Here is a 17637-nt window from a genome sequence, read left to right as displayed (position 1 = left end):
TCATAAATAATTCATTACCCCTAACCCCCCCCCCCCCTAACCATTTAAGAGGCAATTCCTCACAATATAAATTAATTTTTTTTAATTGTCGTACGTGGGTGATATACATTGCTTAAAAACAAAAATAGTGAACTTTTTTATATATTTATTTTATTTAGTGTTGAAAATTTAAATTAAGTTAAACATTTTGAAATTTTCATCATAACATTTTTTTTTTTTTTTTTTGAAGATTTATATAGCTTCTTTTAATATTACATGACAATGAAATAAAATCTTTAGTTTTTAGTACATTTAAATTACTTATACGTCAGGAGGTCGCTCCATTTACTATCTGTCCTTTGTTATTTCGGGTCTTGTAATATAAGTATGTAATTGAAATTTTGTTTTCACTTTATTCACAGACCTATAATTATTATTTCGTTTAATTTCTTGAATCACTAAAATCTACCGCAATACTCTAATTCTAATTTACGTTTGTACATTAATTTCTTTTGTCACTTTAAGGTTTTTTCATAATATTTTCAATCGTGATTATAAATAAATTAACTTATCCACCAGAAGATCGTGAAAGTTCATTGGCATTTGGTATATTCCTGTTGATTAGATCTAAAAAAAAAGAGAAAAATATTATAATATATAGTTAATCTGATTAAGAAATTGCGATTTTATACCTCTTCGCAACATATGAAGATCCGATTCACGAGATCGACGATATTTTGGTAATGGGGATATCATTGATATTGTTCCTTTACTGTTGATATTTTGCGGTAGAGCCTCAACTTCTAAATTTCTGTCCTGGGAAGCATTATCAGAAATGTCTTCTAAATGAATAAGTTCAACAGTCTGCCTGTTTTCAGAAATTACATCATTTGCAATTTCCACCGCAACTGCGACCTCTCCTTCGTCCTCGTTACGCCGTCTTTTGCGTCGGAGTAGTTCATGCTCTTCACTTGGGGTACAAATTTCTAAAGATTGATGAGTGTTATTGCTGCTTGCTTCCTCACTGCTGGAATAAATGTTGGAATTTCGTTGACTCTCCAAAGGCGCCGGTATTGATATTGTTCTTAATAGTTCTAGGGAAGGTTGTGAGAGTATATTTGGAGCTTGGGAGCATCTATGCGTTTCAAGTGAATCACCCCTTTCCTCATGAGAGTCCGGAGTGTTATCTGCATGTCTTTTACTGGTGTTTTGGGGTCCGCTCTCTGCATCTTTGTATTGATTTTCTTTGCCCTTTTTTATATCTTCAATCTTCAGACGACTAGTAGCCATCAAGTAACATTTTCTGCACAATGAGCCACCCTATTGCAAAAAGAAATGCATATTTGTAGTTACACAGAGCGAAATTTAGGTTAGGAACATACATTGTATTTTTTGTTAAAACACTGAAGCAAGCTTTTTATCTTCAAATTCGGAGCAAAAGATTCTTCTACACTTTTTCCGCAAAATCCACATTGTGCCATATTTGTGAGCAAATAATAGAGAATATAAAATAAATTTTGTAGACGCGCCTTTTACCCTGCTCCAAGTAATTTTTTATTTGACATCTTCACCGCATGCATGCATGCAGGTTTAAATCTAACGGCATCATGGCTGCCAACTTAACCGCATACTTTTAAAAAATGACCACCTTTTTTCGGGCCATTTTCACATTTAAATAAATTTATTGTTTAAGTTTTGTTCTCTTATTAAAATTCAAGCAGGTTATTTAAGGGCAGATAATTGAGAATCGAGTTAAATGATAATAGGATCTGAGTTTTTTGTGGAAATCGAAATTTTAAGAGATCTCGCACCAGATCATAAAATTTTCCTCTTAAACGTCACCTATGCCATCTATGATTGTAAGATTTGACGGAGTTCTCAGCTAAAAAAACCATTATTCATTATTTTTCATTTCAGTTTTATTCTTGCATTCGCACGTAGAAGATATTGTGAAAAGTTAACCTGACATCAAAATAGTTTATTTGTAAATACTACTGAGAATAATTATGATATAGTAGAACTTTATATTCGGCTTAATATTCTGTATTTATTATAAATATAGAATGTGGTGTTTCTTGTTTTTCTTCCAATTTTTTCATGTGAGTGTGACTTCAGTGTAATGCTGGAGGTGGATGGAAAATGTCAGAGCCAATATATATGAATTCCATGGGAATATCTCACTTTTCCTATTGCAAATGTGGATAAGTGGCCAAATTGTGGCGATTTAGTGTGAATATAAGTAGTCTCGATGGTAATATTGTGTGAAAAAGTGAGTAAAAAAGGTGATATTGGACACAAGAGATCACACAATATCCCCCAAGTTTCTTCTTTTCCATTGCATTTTATATCTCGCGCAACGGAGGTTGCCTGTGCATTTCTCTCACATATTTTCTGAGGTACAGAAATAGTTAAATGAGTGAAACACGAAAATAAAATATAGAGGCTGCAACTTCTCTAACCCCATGATATTCTATTAAGATTCCTCACGCACTCTACACAACACATTCACCCCAGATGCTGTGACCCCCAGTGAGAATCTGAGCATCCTAAAGAAAGGATCTATACTAACCATCCAGTGATCATGAGTCGAAATGACTGCAGGAAATTCTCTGCCAACATCTTCAACGTGAGCAAGTGCAGTCACTGTTTTCGCCAACGGGAGGAGCACAGTCTAAAAGCTTTGGAATCTAATCGTGTAAGTGTTAGAGATCTAATGTGCATAGGATTAGAGAGAAGCTATATAAATGTATTTGATGGTACATTATATACCAATTGTGTGTACTCAACACTTTCCTTTAGCACGGATGGACTCTCTACACGAGTGTTTCTCGCTTGGGCATACTCGATCACTGTGAAGATCGTGGTGTGGGCAAAAATTAAATTAATATAGTAGAAAGCAATCAATTAAATTCGTCAAGTTCAACACAATTACCAAACCGCCCGTGAAAACATGTAATAAATATTTCGTCGTATACGAATGTCTAAGAAGGCTATAAAAAGAAAACAAGAAAAAAATGTACTTCAATGCACAAATTTATTTTTATATTGATAGAGTATTTTCTTTATTTTTCTTTATAGTCCACGAGGAAAGTCACGAAATGCGGCTATTTGTTTGTTGCACCTGATTGGGATTTTATCACAAACCCTCTTTATAGAACGAAGGTATGAAAGAAAAGATATTCCCTGCTTTTTTTTTTGTTAACACTTCTTTGGTATCACTAGAAAATATCTCTCATTGTCGAAATGATAAAACTAATTACACAGACGTTTCCTACATTCTCTTTACCTCTCCTTTCTTATGTAGTTGTCTTCATCAGTGTGTTGTTGACAAAAGATACAAATTGCGTATCTTTTGAAACAAATATTTGAAGAATGTTTTTTTTACAACGTCAAATGAACCAAAGATACCATTTAAGAGAATTTTGGAGCATCGAAACTTAATAAGGGTTTAATATGAAAAGAAGGAAATCTCGATATTTCAATCACACTTTCCCAAATTTTAATTATAAAGGGACAGATAATCCTAACCGGATTATGTGGGTGAGATTCTTAACATGAGCTAATTTGGAATGCATGCAAATTCGATTTAGAGCTGAAGTTGTGGAACGCCATTCAGTTATTTTGAATCAAATTCGTGAAATTATACAAATTTTGTATTTAATCATCATTTAATCATCAAAATCGGTTCAGCCAAAGTCGAGATAATTCAGGTTATGTGATATTGCCATTGGGTTTTCGACTATGGCGCCCCTGGCGTTGGTCCCACGAAGCTCAAATGCTCTACAAAGTTGTAGCATTTGGTGAGATCTTTCGTTTCACTCTTTCGTGTCTTTAGGGTAATGTCATGACTCGGGGAAATAAGTTTTTTTTGGGTATTTACATTAATTGAAATCTATCTGTTCGTGCACGACATCATAATAGAAGGATGTACGATTCTTGGCTCATTTTCTCAAGACTCCAGTTAGATTTCAATTAATGTAAATAGCCAAAAAGAAACTTTTTTCCCCGGGTCATATATGACCCTAAAGACGCGAAAGAGTTAAGCCCTCATTCATCAAAATCGGTCACATAAAACCAGATATGATTTTTTGAATTTCTTGAACTTTGACCCCTCATATCTTCGGTTCTATTATAACCACAGCGCACTTACGCACCATTTTGGAAACGTCCTTGAATGGACTATAACACTCTAAAATTTCATTAACTTGCCCAAAGGAATTTTTGAGAAAAATGAGTTTTAATTTGGATGAATTTTGACGCTATCGCAGCGCCACCTGTGGTGACCTTTTGAACTTCCATCTGAAAGTGCTCATCGAGACGAAACCAAAAAGCCAAAATTTAGGTCGATATGTTAATTAGAACCGGAGATAGAGGCCGGTCTATATTCGAAATTTGACCCCTTATAGCTGGGGTCAGGGGTTATGGATCGACTTAAGTATTTTTTTGTTTGATAGGTATAATCAGCGGCTACAACATACTAAAATTTCAGCCCGATTGCATAAAGGAATTTTGAATTATGTAACTTAGAAAATTGAAAAATCTTTTTAAAAATAGCGCCCCTAGCGGTGGTTTTATGAACTTGTGATGTTAGAAGGGAAGTGTAATTTCATGAGAGCTTTCCAAAAAGCCCTCACTTTTTAAAATCTGACAATTAGAACTGGAGTTATGGCCATTTTAAGAATTTTTTTTTGGACCCTTATTGCTCGGGTCAGGGGGGTCGGAAGACCTTAAGTTTGGTATTGATGGAAAGCCCTAAGGCCCAGCTATAACATACTAAAATTTGAGCTCGATCGATGCCATAGGGGCTGAGCTTTTGAGAAAACAAAAAAAGGGGGATATTAAAAATGGCGGAAGGAGGGGTGGGGGTGGGGGGTCAATGCACCAAGTTGCAATTTTCACCCGATATATAACCTTGCCGAAAACCGCAAGTCGATATCTCTTTTAGTTTAAGAGCTATTAAGCTCCAAAGACCGGACGGCCGGCCGGCCGGCCGGGAACGTAAATTAGCCACATATATATTCGTGATCAGGAAGTGTTGAAACACATTTTGGCCAAGTTTGAGCTCGATCGGACGACATGAAATTTTGTTAGGATTATAGTAGGTGAGATTATTAAGAATCTCACCTAATATAGTATAACAAGAAAATTATTCGGGTAAAGACTATCAAAAGATTATCAAGTATTACTTTGAGTTGAATGTGCTAGTGATGAGCATAAAAAAGCCAGAAATATATTTCAGTGAAAATAAATACGCGTGTTGTAGGAATTTTTAGAAATTTACACGAGTTTCCATTATATGAACATTGCGTTTTTTCTTATTTCCCAATCAAATCTGCAGAGTTTATTGTTATTTTTTTCTATTTTAATACCATATTTTATCAATAAATATTTTGCTAAATTAAAAGAATTAGAGGTGATTTTTTTGTGATATTTTTTTTTGGATCTGACAAGAATCACGATAGTTTAGTTTGATGATATTCATCTTAAATAATATAAGAATGCATTCAGTGAGATATGTTACTATATTAACATTAGCAATGCTCCAGTTCTTCGTTGTATGAGCGCAAAAAACAGTATAGTTATTTTCCTACAGTGAGTGCATGGTAGTTTTAATGAGGTTAAACTATTTAAGTAAACGCGAAATATGGAAATACATAATTTCATAACATTTAGAATTGAGAATGGTAATGATAAAGTACTGCTTTCGCTGACGTCCTAAAATATTATCATGATAATTTTATTAATATTGCACTAAAAAATGTTGAGAAAATTTTTTTTTGTCTTAAGGGGGTAAAGGGGGTTTGAAGGCTTCAAAAAATTGATTTTTTATTTGCTTATTAAATAGTTTAATAAGTAAAGATTATTTTCTGAAAATCTCAAGTCAATCGGAGTAAAACTCTGAGGTAAAGCAGTTTTAGTTATGCATACCGCCCGCGCGCGCAAATTGTTGTAAAACTTTAAACGCGTTTTTCTCAAAACACCATTTTCAAAATCTGTTGTAAAGATATTTCGAAAACGCCTGAAACATTTTTTCTGAAACTGCACACATCAAGATATATTTGGCTCGTGCTTAACATGAGGGTCTTTTAGAAATACTGATTTTGATGTATGTACAAAAAAAATTAACAGTTAAAAATTGTCTGAAAATGATCATTTTTTTTAAATCACAAGACGACAATACATTTTGATTTCCTATTTTATGTATTGCATACATAAATATTTCACATACGATGTTGTCCAATTATTATTGTCATTTAATGCTTACGACTGTTTCTCTAAAGCACAATATGTAAATTTTTTTTAAGTTTGTATTATGTTCCGTTACCTTGGAAGTGTGAATTGAATTTTGAATTGCTATTGTTGACCTATTTGTTCACCTCTCTATAATTGTAAATATGATTATATTTAAAAAAAAATAAAAAGTATATTAAAACTTTTCTATATACATATATTGAGTGTAAATTTAATGTATAGACAACATTTATTCATGAATTCATTAATTAATGTATTACTGTGGAATGAGCTATAGTCAATACAGTTTTGTCTGACTTGAGGAATATTGAAATTGAGTGAGAAGGAGAAAGAATAAAATGTGTGTAATAAATTAATTATTACTTTTCCAGAGGTGGCAGCGCAGATGGTTTGTGTTGTACGACGATGGAGATTTAACATATTCCGTCGATGAACATGTAAGTTTCTATTAATGTTTGATCACTATCGTATGATTGATCATATCTTTTTTATTAATATTTTAATATACTTCAATATTTCAAAAAAAATTTGATTAAGTGCATTGATTTTTTTCAATTTATTTTTTGACAATGCCGTATTTACTTTGTTTTTTTTAGTAATAATTGATTGTCATCATATATATTCTAGTCTATTTAAATACGTGTTGTTCTGAATATGTAAAAATAGCAACAAAAAAAACATCGATTTTTAGATTATTTAGTTTTTTTTTTTTAAATAGAGCAATTAACTTATAACGCTGTTTCTTTTGTAGTAAGAGCAATATATGTAGTGTTTGAGTGTAGTAAGAGCAATATACTTAGGAAAATAGCGTGTTTTAAATAAATATATTAAAAAACAAACGTTTAATTACCTTTTGATATTTCTTTTTTTTAATATATATTTCCAAACTAAATAATTTAGATGCACAATACTTACAATACAAAATAGTGTAGATACTACGGCAAGAAAAATTCGCTATGTGAATGAACTTACGAAGTTGAGTTACTTACGAATTTTCGTATAATTTTTGTATATGTATCTTGTTTTGTTACAGATATTAATGGATACATTAGTCACCTCAAAAAATTAAAAAAAAAATGCATAGAATTTACATATGTAAAATAAAAAGAGTTTAAATGTAAATTCTAAAGTTCTATAGCGAGCAAAATAGTTTTATTTTATATTATATTTACTTCGAAAATATACCATTTAATTATTTATTATATTTTTTTATTATAAAATTTGCCGACTCCATTTCATACTATTCTAAGTTTAAATTTTTTTACTCAGAAAAATTATTCATGAGATCGAGCTCTACATCTGTTGAAAATTTAGTTGAAAATTCAATGTTTGGGTGACAAGATATTTATTTATTTTGAAAGCAGAATACATGAACAGCATGAAAATTTGTCAACTACAAATTTTGCTTTCCTGAAAAATTGTTATACTGAGATAGTATGTGGCATGGAATCATCGAATTATAATTAAAACACTGTGATTCCACAATAGTATCATAATAAAATAGTATCAGTTGCTTTAATGTTTTTAAAACTGCTCAATTTTAACTTTTTTTTTATAAATGATTACTCATTTATACAATGCCGTAAATAATGTTAAATACTTTTGTTAAGTAAAAACTACGAAATTTTACTGACACTGCTAGAGTCGTTCTGTAATATAAAAAAATATATAATTAGTCGCAATAATATCTTATTTTCTGTATTACAGCCAGAAACGATTCCCCAAGCATGTATTGATATGTCATCTGTCGTAGAGGTGACGTGGGCAGAAGAGATCACAGGACATCTTTATTCATTAGCAATTCGATGTCCTGATAAAGTGACTTTCGTGAAAGGAACATGTTCCGAGGAGTCAAATTGGTGGTTCAATGTTTTGGCGGCATTTCCCAAAATAAAAGTGCGTACCAAAAGAACCAACAAATTACCTAGCGGTGGAATGTATGGCAATCAAGATAAGGGTGAGTACCATAAAGCCAAAAAAAAAATGTCAGTGTGATATAATTTTTTTTACGATGTTGTCCATTGTCAGCTCGATTTTCACTGCCGGATGTGGAGAATCAGAGGGAGGAAAAAGTGCCTAATTTGGGAAATAATAGTCTCGAAGAATATTTTTGTAAATCATCCAGTCGTCCAATATCTCTTCCAATCTCGTCAAATGCCCCAGCAATTGTGTCTGCCATTGTAAAAGGAAGTGGTCAGGGTGTTAATCTAATTAATAATAAATCAAGCCCTCTGAGTTTACGACAAACATCAAATCATGAACGTGGTGATCCTGATGGATGCAATTTGGACTCAGAGTCCACAGCGAATTTTATGTCAGAAAGTCTTATACATGAAAAGAAAGGATGGCTCATGAAATTGGATAATAAGAGTCGTGAATGGAGCAAACATTGGTTTACATTGCGTGGAGCAGCCTTATTTTTCTATCGTGATCCCAGTGCCGAAACCAAAGGTGTACTCGATGGGGTCATTGATGTGAATAGTCTCATAGAAGTTGTACCTGTGTCCGTATCTAGAAACTATGCTTTTCAGCTTACTACATGGGAAAAAAATCAAATTACCCTTTCGGCCATAGCTGATAGTGTGAGATGTGACTGGATTAAGCTGTTACGTGTGGTGGCAGGTATCACAAGCAAAACGACTGAGAAGCCCTCAAGCAGAAATCCTTATGAACTGATAGAAAATACGAGTCTAGAGAAGGATATTCTTTTAAGTAATAAGAGTGATGATCTCAAGAGTGAGATTGAAAAAGATCTTATGAAAACTCAACAGAGGTATAAGAATAAAAATAGGATTTATGCCCTCAATAAGACCATAATTCAAACTCATAAGGGACCAGGAGGTTCGGTAAAGTCTACTGGCACTTCACCCAAAATTAATTATTCTTCAGATGAAGAATACGGTACAGCATCTGAGGGTCGTCATCCGGATAGTTTTGGCTTTGTGTCACCTATGTCACCATCATCACCAGTGATTGAAACCAAAGAGCGCACGAGCTCACGATCAAGCTCACGGGCGGGAAGATTTAATAAAAGAAGCCTTTCGTCTCCCCCTAGTTCAAGACGTAGCACAATGGATAGTATTAGGTTTGATGATGCTATTATCAGTAGTTCTGTTGACGATGACATGGAGATTAGCAGTATTTTGAGAAGTCGTCTTGCGACAGTCGAAAAAGATCTTTGGATAATGCGTGAGGAGGCAGAAGAACGTGAGACCCGCATGACTGAGTTGCTAAGAACATTGGATAAGACAGAGTCTGAACTCTCAACTCGAATAAAGGAAGCTGAAGATGCGCGAGATTGTCTGGCCATCGAATTACAGGAGAAGACAAAACAGGCTGATGCTCTATATGAACAACAAAAAAGTGAAATCGAAAATTACAAGCAAATGATAAATTCCCTCGAGGACCGATTAAATCGTGGTATCGATGAGAATGATATTTTATATAAGAAACTCCAAGATATTGAGAATTCAGGACCATCGAGTCTGTGCAGTCTCAGTAGATATAAAATGAAACGCGTGGATTCTCTCAGCGATCTTACGAATCTGAATGACATTGATCCTTATACTGTGGAAAGAGATACTCTTGCAGATGAATACAGGGAATTGAAGCAGCGCTTTGAAAAAGCCGTAAATGAGATCCGTCTTATGAAAAGGGAGCTCAAAGAGTCTCAAAATCAGTATGATAATTTAGAAATTAGTCATGTCACACTGCAGAATGACATAGATAAAATTAAGAAGGACAAACACTCCCAACTAAATATGATGGCAGCTCGAATTCAGGATCTCACATTTAAGTATCTTTCAGCAGATCGTCAAAATCGTGTACTAAAGCAAAAGATTGCCAAGACAGAAAAACGAAGGTCACTGTCACTGAAGGGCAAAGATGCCTTTTCTATTCCCAAAGAGTTTGAGGAAAAAATTACTGAGCTCGAAATGAAGATTGATAAAATCGAAGCGGGTGATTTAGGTGTACAGGAACATAAGGCACGTAGTATTACGAAAATACGAAGAAAGAGTCTCGATGATGATGTTAATTCTGTGAAGCCTGTTGAGCAAATCCTGAGACTAAATTCACTCGAAAGACGTGTAAATAATCTTAAAGGTAAGGCTCGAGATTCATCAACGGCAAAAATCAATAGAAAGGTATCTGACCATTCTATTGAACGTCTCAAGAATCTTGAGGAAGTCGTTGTTCTTGCTCTCCGTCATGTTGAGCACAGCCTTAAATTGATTCAGGAGCGCCAAGAAATACCCACATTGGATAATGATGTAGAAAAAAATCTCCAAGTTGCCCTTGAGGTATTAAAGAATGCATGCGAAAGCTGCGTAAGCGAATCAACAATATCATGTGAGGGTGAAAAAGTGAAGGAAATTGTGGAAGGAATGGAAGTGGAATTGCGTGAAAAACTCTCTCAACTTCTCAATCAGCGACACCAACTCAGGGCAAAGAGTCAACTGACGCATGAACAGAACATGAAACTCCTAGCGGAACGCATTGGATTTGAGAGTGTGCTATTTTCCAGGTTGCACAAAGCCATCAGTGGAGCAGAAACTCCCTCCACTCGTGATGATCACCTCATCTACGCAGAAGTTATGGAGACCATTAGACTCATGACAGCACTTCGGAAAAAATTGGATGGAGAGGATACGGTTGTATCTTTGGGCAATAGCTGTGTAGATGTCCTTACTAAAGTCCTCTGTAGACGGCTCCTACTTACAGCAAATCGGTGCCGAGATTATGGAGATTGTGCTATAAGTATAACTCTCCCTTCTACAGTAATCGACAATCTCAAGCGTCAACGAGATGATCTTCAAGTTGTTCTGGCTGATTTCAAAGCACAGGCTATGGAGAAATTAGCTATGGGATTGGCAGTAGAAACCCTTGATAGTATTTCCAATAATAAAGCAATCAATGATGCAAGCCAACAAGCTTGGCAACATGCTCAAATGGTTGTTAACAATGAACTAATCCGATCAGAGATTTCCCAAGTATTTAGGAATTGTGTCAATCAATACCAGAATATGACGAAGCCCGACAAGGCAGTATCCATCTCCTTTTCCCAAATGAAATGCTTTGAACATTTCTCAGATACAGTTGGAATTTTTCTAAGGGAAGAAGTAGATTCCACTTTAGTAGAGCTAATGTCAAAGCATCAAGAAGTTCTCGAAAAGATACAAAAGGGTGAACTCAAGAAAAAGTCTCAATCTTTAGATGGACGGAGATTGTTAATTCAATTAGCCGATATTTGCGCACATCGTGCTATAATTGATGCTCGAATAAGTGTTCTTAGTGGGCAATACACTGTTCCTTCGATGGATGATATGATCCCAACAAGAGACACTAATACGCCTTTCAAAGTTCCCGATATCGCCAAGTATGAGGACATATTTTACCAAATGGCTGATGATCTAAATTTCAGCACTACGAGTCTCATTGTAGAGGCTGACTGGAACTTTTTTGGTAGGCATGTAGAAAAAATTGAGGAAAATTTTGTCTCAAAACATGCGTCAACAATGACAGAGACGGATGTAAAAAGTGTTTCAACAGAGTCCGAACTCCAACAAGGATGTGATGAGTGTGAAGAGAATCGGGAGAAGTTAAGCAATTTAGGTAAACAACATGAAGATAGTATAAATGATATATGCCAAAGCTATAGCTACACAGTTGAAGTGTTGAAGCAGAAGCTGGAAGATGAACAGCATATAAATGAGAATTACAGAAGTGAAAATATGAAAATTATTCAGCAACTCAAAGAGCTCACAATTAAGCGGGAAACAAGGAAAACTGAACTCATGGAAATGACGGAAAAACTCAATGATATCAGTTATTCTTACAAAACTACAAAGTCTCAATTTTCAAGCGATGAAGTTGATAGCAAGAGTCCCCAAGAGGAGTATGAGTGTGAAAAAAGTCACCTTTTCCAACTAGAGAAGCATCTTAAAGTTGTCAATGAAGGTGACGAGAGAGCTATTACGCCAGAAAAACAGAAAGAGGATAGTTTGAGAAAACGCTATCAATCAGAAATTGAGCAACTTAGAGTGAGTTAATTATATTTATGTCCTATTTTTTTATAAATCTAAATAATCACATTTCTCTATTTCTTAGGCTTTATGCGAGAAAGGCCTTGTGGCAATGGAGTCTTCCCATAGGCGAATAATCAATGAATTGGAGAAAAAACATCAACAGGAACTGCAAGCAGTGCTTTGCGAGAAGGAACAAGCTCTAGCTGAAGAGACACAAGTAAGACTAAAAGCCGATTAATAAATTTATTTATTTTTTCTTATTTACAAAGCAGTTCAATAATTGTATAGAATTACATATTTTAAAAAACTTAGATCATGAGATTTTAGAATATATTTTTTAAGAAAAAATATCTGAATTTTGAGAGGGAGACTAGAGGATGAAGTAATTAAATTTATGTAACATGTGTTTTAGACTGGAGGTTTAGCACAGTTCTTAAGTCTCGATATTCTTAAGAAAAAGTGGTGACGAAGCGTCCCAGGCTTTATGAAGTGCTCGAACTTAGATGCTATACCACAAAAGTATTCGCAAAAAAAAAGATCCCGCAAAATAGTTTTAAGAGTATTAGAATTAATTTTCAGTTCACAACTGATTTATAAATCACTCGAAACATACACTGCCCAACATACACCTCAGGAGTAATTACAATTGCATTTCGGATAAGAATTAGTTATGGGTTGTGTACCAGTTCACAGACGATTGGAACAGGTTCTTTCATCGAAAATTCCAAGATTTATCAGATGAGAAATACGCTCTCTAGGGCCTTTTTAAACTTCGACCTTGAAAAATCGTCACTAGGCATTATTTAACGTTATTTTCGTATAAGGACGAAATGGTCACATGGATAATCTCTGAAACATATCCAAAAAATGAAAAATTTCCAGGACGCATTTTCGAGCAATCCCAAAAAACATGGTTTTGGCGCGGAAGGCGAAGGGAAGGGGGAAATGAGGGGCATGTAAACGATCCTTCGGTCGATTTATGGGGGTGGGGGGTCCCTCTTAGATCCCATTAGATTATGCATTTTATTTGAATTGAAACAATTAATTTTTAATATAAATTTAATTTTTAATACTGCTAAATATTTCTGTTGTACAATTTCTGTTTGGTGTTCAAGGGTAAGTATGTTAAGAATATTGTTTTTGACACTCAAAATATTTGCAAATATTTACTACGTGGGAAAAAAAGAAAAAAATTCTACTTTCTGTATAAATGACCATTTAAATTACAATAATAATTTATTGAACAATGTGCTAATTTGTGATTTGAATTTGAACGATGTAACAGAGATCCGACAGTTGAATCCCAAATTAGAAAAAAATGCAAATTATTTTGAAATAAAGAAAAAAAATCAAAATCCCTAAAATAGTTTTCGGAGAGAAGTTATTTTTCCTACTGCAAAAATAGTGGTAATTGAGAAATATTATACTCGACAATTTTTTGGATTTTTTTTTGATAATTTTTTTTTGGTAGTGCTATAACAGGCTAGTGCACTAGCCAATTTAAAAGAATATTCGACAATTTAAAAGAATATTCGAAGAAATATGAACATATTTTTACGTTATTGACCATATACTGTTTACTCAATTTTTTTCAATTTGTATTCAAATTTTTCATATCACTGATTCAAGGTGGATAAGTAATGTTTGATGTTACTCTTGCAGGCGACATTAGCAGCTCTGGATGCAATGCGTAAAGCACATCAAAGTGAAGTACAGCGGGAAATTGCTCGTTTTAAGCAGGACTTTATGAAGCAATTCCAAAAAGGTGGTTATAATTCAATGGCAATGGAACATAAAGAGAAAGAGTGAGTTAAATTTTATAATCAGTCCATTATAATTTTTTTTACTAAAATATTTTTTTTTGCTATGTGCCGAATTATTATTTAGGCAAGAATTGGAAGAGGTACGACAAGAAATTCTATCACTATCAGAAAAATTCTCAATGAAGTGTGTGGAAACAGCATCACTCGAAGAAAGAATTCAACATTTAACACGACAGTTGTTAGCCTCCCAACAGCAAGTTCAACAACTTAAATCGAGGTTAATATAATTAAATGAATCAATAATTACACTTGTCAATTTCATTTACTAAAAGAATTTATCTCATTTTTTTAAGGGATTACCAAATGGAATCTCACTTGCTTTCAATGAAAGATGAAAGGAAACTTGAGGATTCCAAAAATGTAAGTCACATTTGCTTATGAACTTGATCAATGTGTAAGTGGGATTTTGTAGTTTTCTTTTTTTCTTGTGTGTGATGAAATATATCCCACTCATCATTTATATGCATCACATTAGACTTCTAATTTCCACGAAAAAAAACTTAACGCTAAAATATTACCTTATAATACAGGGTGTTTCATATTTAATTTTTCATTAATTAAAGCATTTTTGATAATTTGATTTTAGTAAGTATTCATTGTACTGAGATAAATTGAATGAATTGAATTCGAAGGAAAATAAGACTTGCTCAAAATATTTTTTTTATGTGTTTAAAAAGTATATATGTAGTATAATAAAAGATTTTGCTGACTTTTAGTTACTGAGATAATATTTTTTGTTTTTGTTTTTAATAAACGTTTTAAGCCAGAACATACTAAAATATTCTAATTGGGTATATTTTTCACAAGTTGTAAAAAAATAAACCCTTATAATAAAAACTTTTTCGATTTAATGATACAGATAATTAATTTGTGATTTGTAATGTGATGTGAAAATATAATAAAGCAACATCAAAATGTTGCAAGAAAAAAAGAAATATGAAAAGCCTTTTCTCTAATTTTTCTAATATGGATTCTTATATTATTCAAGATGGCAAGTTTAATGAAAAAATGCTGAAATGTTTACGAAAAACATTCACACTATAAGCTGGAAGTTTTTATTGTTATATTTTTTATACGGTTCACTAATTACTTCAACTTTCCTGTCTGCAGTTTAGGTGCAAAAATTTGTCTAATATTTAAGAATTAGTGACTTGTTCACTTTTTATTCATTCGAAGATTCACTTAATTCCTTAATGAAATTACACTTTGGAAAACTTTCAGTATAAGAAACTTTATGTGTATTAGAAAGTAAAGGGCTCATACAAAAATTTATATTTATTACATGAAAAAATATAAGACAAAACGATGAATTTTAAGATAATATTGTATAAATTTGTGTGAAACACCTTGTATAAAAAACATTTTAGATTTATATATAAAGCATTTATAATGTTTTTGTCCACTAATAGCATGAAGGTGAAAGTGCAGTACCGAATTATGGTAAACAGACAGGTGTTAATGAGAACACAGTAATGCAAAAAGCAAAAGAAACACATCCCAGATTGAAGTTGAATGAAGGTACCATTTTATCGAAATGAATTTTTATTATTTTTGAAAATTGCATGTTAGTTCGATTGTATGATGGATTTTGACACGATTTAATTTATAATATGGAATTCCTATCTAAATTTATGTGCAGGCATAAGACTATCTCCAGTGATTGGTCACGGATCATCAGTGACATTAATACCGTTAGAGAGGATGAAGACTAAGGTGATATCAACAAATAATCTTAGTCTACGATTGAGCAGAAATCTTAGAGATTTATCATCTAAATACAAAGGTGAGAGTGATGATGATCAAAAGGCGACCGGAGCAACAAACAAAACAGCAAATCCTATTAGTTCGCCTCCTCCCTTAAATGAGAGGGACGCTGAACATGTTCTGAGGAGATTTGAATTAGAAATATAGCATTATATAATTGTAATTGATGGAAATTTCTTCCCTTACAAATTGAATTCACAAAACTTTAACTCGAACTTATCCTTCCCGCTAAAAATCAAGGTGCTATGAGTGATTTTCTTTTCTGAGACAATACAATTGTGGCCAAATTACCTGTTATTTTATATCATCATTATTAAAATAAAGCAAATACATAATTGAAATCAGCTAAAAAATAAGTCAATTGGCATTGTACATTTATCATTTTACATAGTAAAAAAAAACAAGCACATTGTATTTATTTTACATTTTGCAAATGAAACTAGCCTTAACCATACAGTATATTTAAAATGTACACTTCTTACATAAGCCTAAACCCCAGTGTTATTGTTAAGGGATGGTTTTTATTTCACATTATAAAAGATACATAACTATTTGTATGAAAATCATTTACTTTAAGGTGTTCCTTTCTTTTTTTTGTAATAAAAGCGTTTTTTCTTGTGTTAAAAATATCTTTTCTTTTGTCGAGCATATAAGATTGTGTTTGAGAAATTTAATAATAGAGCCTTACCATGTTTTAATGTACTTTTAACCCTTTAACTCGAGTATTCAATCATTGAAAATGTGCGATATCTTCAGAAAGAACGCATGTATGGAGGATTACAAGCAGGTAATTTTTAATTGAACAATATTTCGTTTAAATTATCTTCCTCATTTCCTTATTTATACAGAAAACTTCATAAACTATATATTAAATTACCATCAGCAATCTTAACATATATCGAAGGATCAATTTTGAGCAGAAATGGTTCTAGTTCTATTTTATAAATCTTATTTAAAGTTATGTAAATTTTTATTGTTTGAACATAATTAATATTTTATTTAATGGGATATTGTTACAAATCTCAATAACAATTATTACACTACCCTGGTAGACAGATTAACTCCCAAGCAGTGAATATAAATTCATGCGTGGTCTCCGCATAGAATAAAGATGCGTTTTTCGTTAGTGATATTATTTTTGCCTAATTTTATTTCCTAAATAGGTAGAAAATCACAGAAATAAATTCCTGAACTTTTCTAGGTGTAATAAAGGGATAATGTAGCTTTATGGTGATTGATTAAAAATCTAAAAAGATGATTTGGAAACAACCTAAATTTCAACAGTTCCAATACCATGTAGAGAGCATTCTCTAATGCTCTATCGTCATTGTATTATCTCCAAAGTCCTCAAAATCCATAAGGTAATCCTCATGTCCCGTCCTCTTTTATAATTGCTTCTCTTATTCCAAAAGGTCCCAAGGCGGATAGCCTAGCCAAATGCTCTCATGTATGGAAATTCATTACGAATAGTGGGATGTTAAGAGACGCTATTGACTGGAGAAAAGGGGTGGCGCATTGCCATGCCTGGTAGGAGTTGACATGACTTGGCTATTGCATCCTCCTATTCAATACAAATATAAATAAATATTATTATCAATAAAAATATTTTTATAATTGTTTTACTAAATAAATTAAGATTATTTATTAATAGAAATATTATAAAGTTAATGGAAAAACTATTTTTATTTTATTTTATTATTTTTTTTCGTTGAATTCTTAAACTTTATCCATTTCAGTGGAGTCAAATAAAAAAAAAAATATTTTACTAATGCACGAAAAAAGTCTTAAGTTTG

General features: G+C 32.8%; 2 protein-coding genes across 3 annotated transcripts; one reads left to right on the top strand and one right to left on the bottom strand.

Moving 5' to 3' along the window:
• Nucleotides 1-128: 128 nt before the first annotated feature.
• LOC129807584 (uncharacterized) lies at nucleotides 129-1558 on the bottom strand. The gene is made up of 3 exons (XM_055856960.1): nucleotides 1362-1558; nucleotides 672-1299; nucleotides 129-606 (listed from the first exon to the last, which is right to left on the bottom strand). Exons 1-3 carry the CDS (start codon nucleotides 1458-1460, stop codon nucleotides 548-550), a joined length of 786 nt encoding a protein of 261 aa, XP_055712935.1. The 5' UTR covers nucleotides 1461-1558; the 3' UTR covers nucleotides 129-547.
• Nucleotides 1559-1852: 294 nt separating this feature from the next.
• Nucleotides 1853-16471, top strand: LOC129807509 (protein outspread). Of its 2 annotated transcripts, XM_055856809.1 has the most exons (13): nucleotides 1853-2248; nucleotides 2342-2375; nucleotides 2458-2674; nucleotides 3058-3141; nucleotides 6603-6668; nucleotides 7939-8188; nucleotides 8260-12272; nucleotides 12340-12474; nucleotides 13920-14062; nucleotides 14145-14297; nucleotides 14374-14440; nucleotides 15490-15598; nucleotides 15720-16471. In XM_055856809.1, exons 3-13 carry the CDS (start codon nucleotides 2561-2563, stop codon nucleotides 15989-15991), a joined length of 5406 nt encoding a protein of 1801 aa, XP_055712784.1. In that variant the 5' UTR covers nucleotides 1853-2248; nucleotides 2342-2375; nucleotides 2458-2560; the 3' UTR covers nucleotides 15992-16471. The 2 variants fall into 2 exon arrangements, with proteins under 2 accessions (XP_055712784.1, XP_055712785.1); XM_055856810.1 differs by lacking the exon at nucleotides 15490-15598 and having other exon boundaries at nucleotides 1853-2375.
• Nucleotides 16472-17637: the final 1166 nt, after the last annotated feature.

Source organism: Phlebotomus papatasi, chromosome 3 (genome assembly GCF_024763615.1).
Source record: "Phlebotomus papatasi isolate M1 chromosome 3, Ppap_2.1, whole genome shotgun sequence".
Classification (NCBI taxonomy): Eukaryota; Metazoa; Arthropoda; class Insecta; order Diptera; family Psychodidae; genus Phlebotomus; species Phlebotomus papatasi.
The sequence above is the reverse complement of the archived record's forward strand: the minus strand, read 5'-3'. Positions and strand labels throughout refer to the sequence as shown.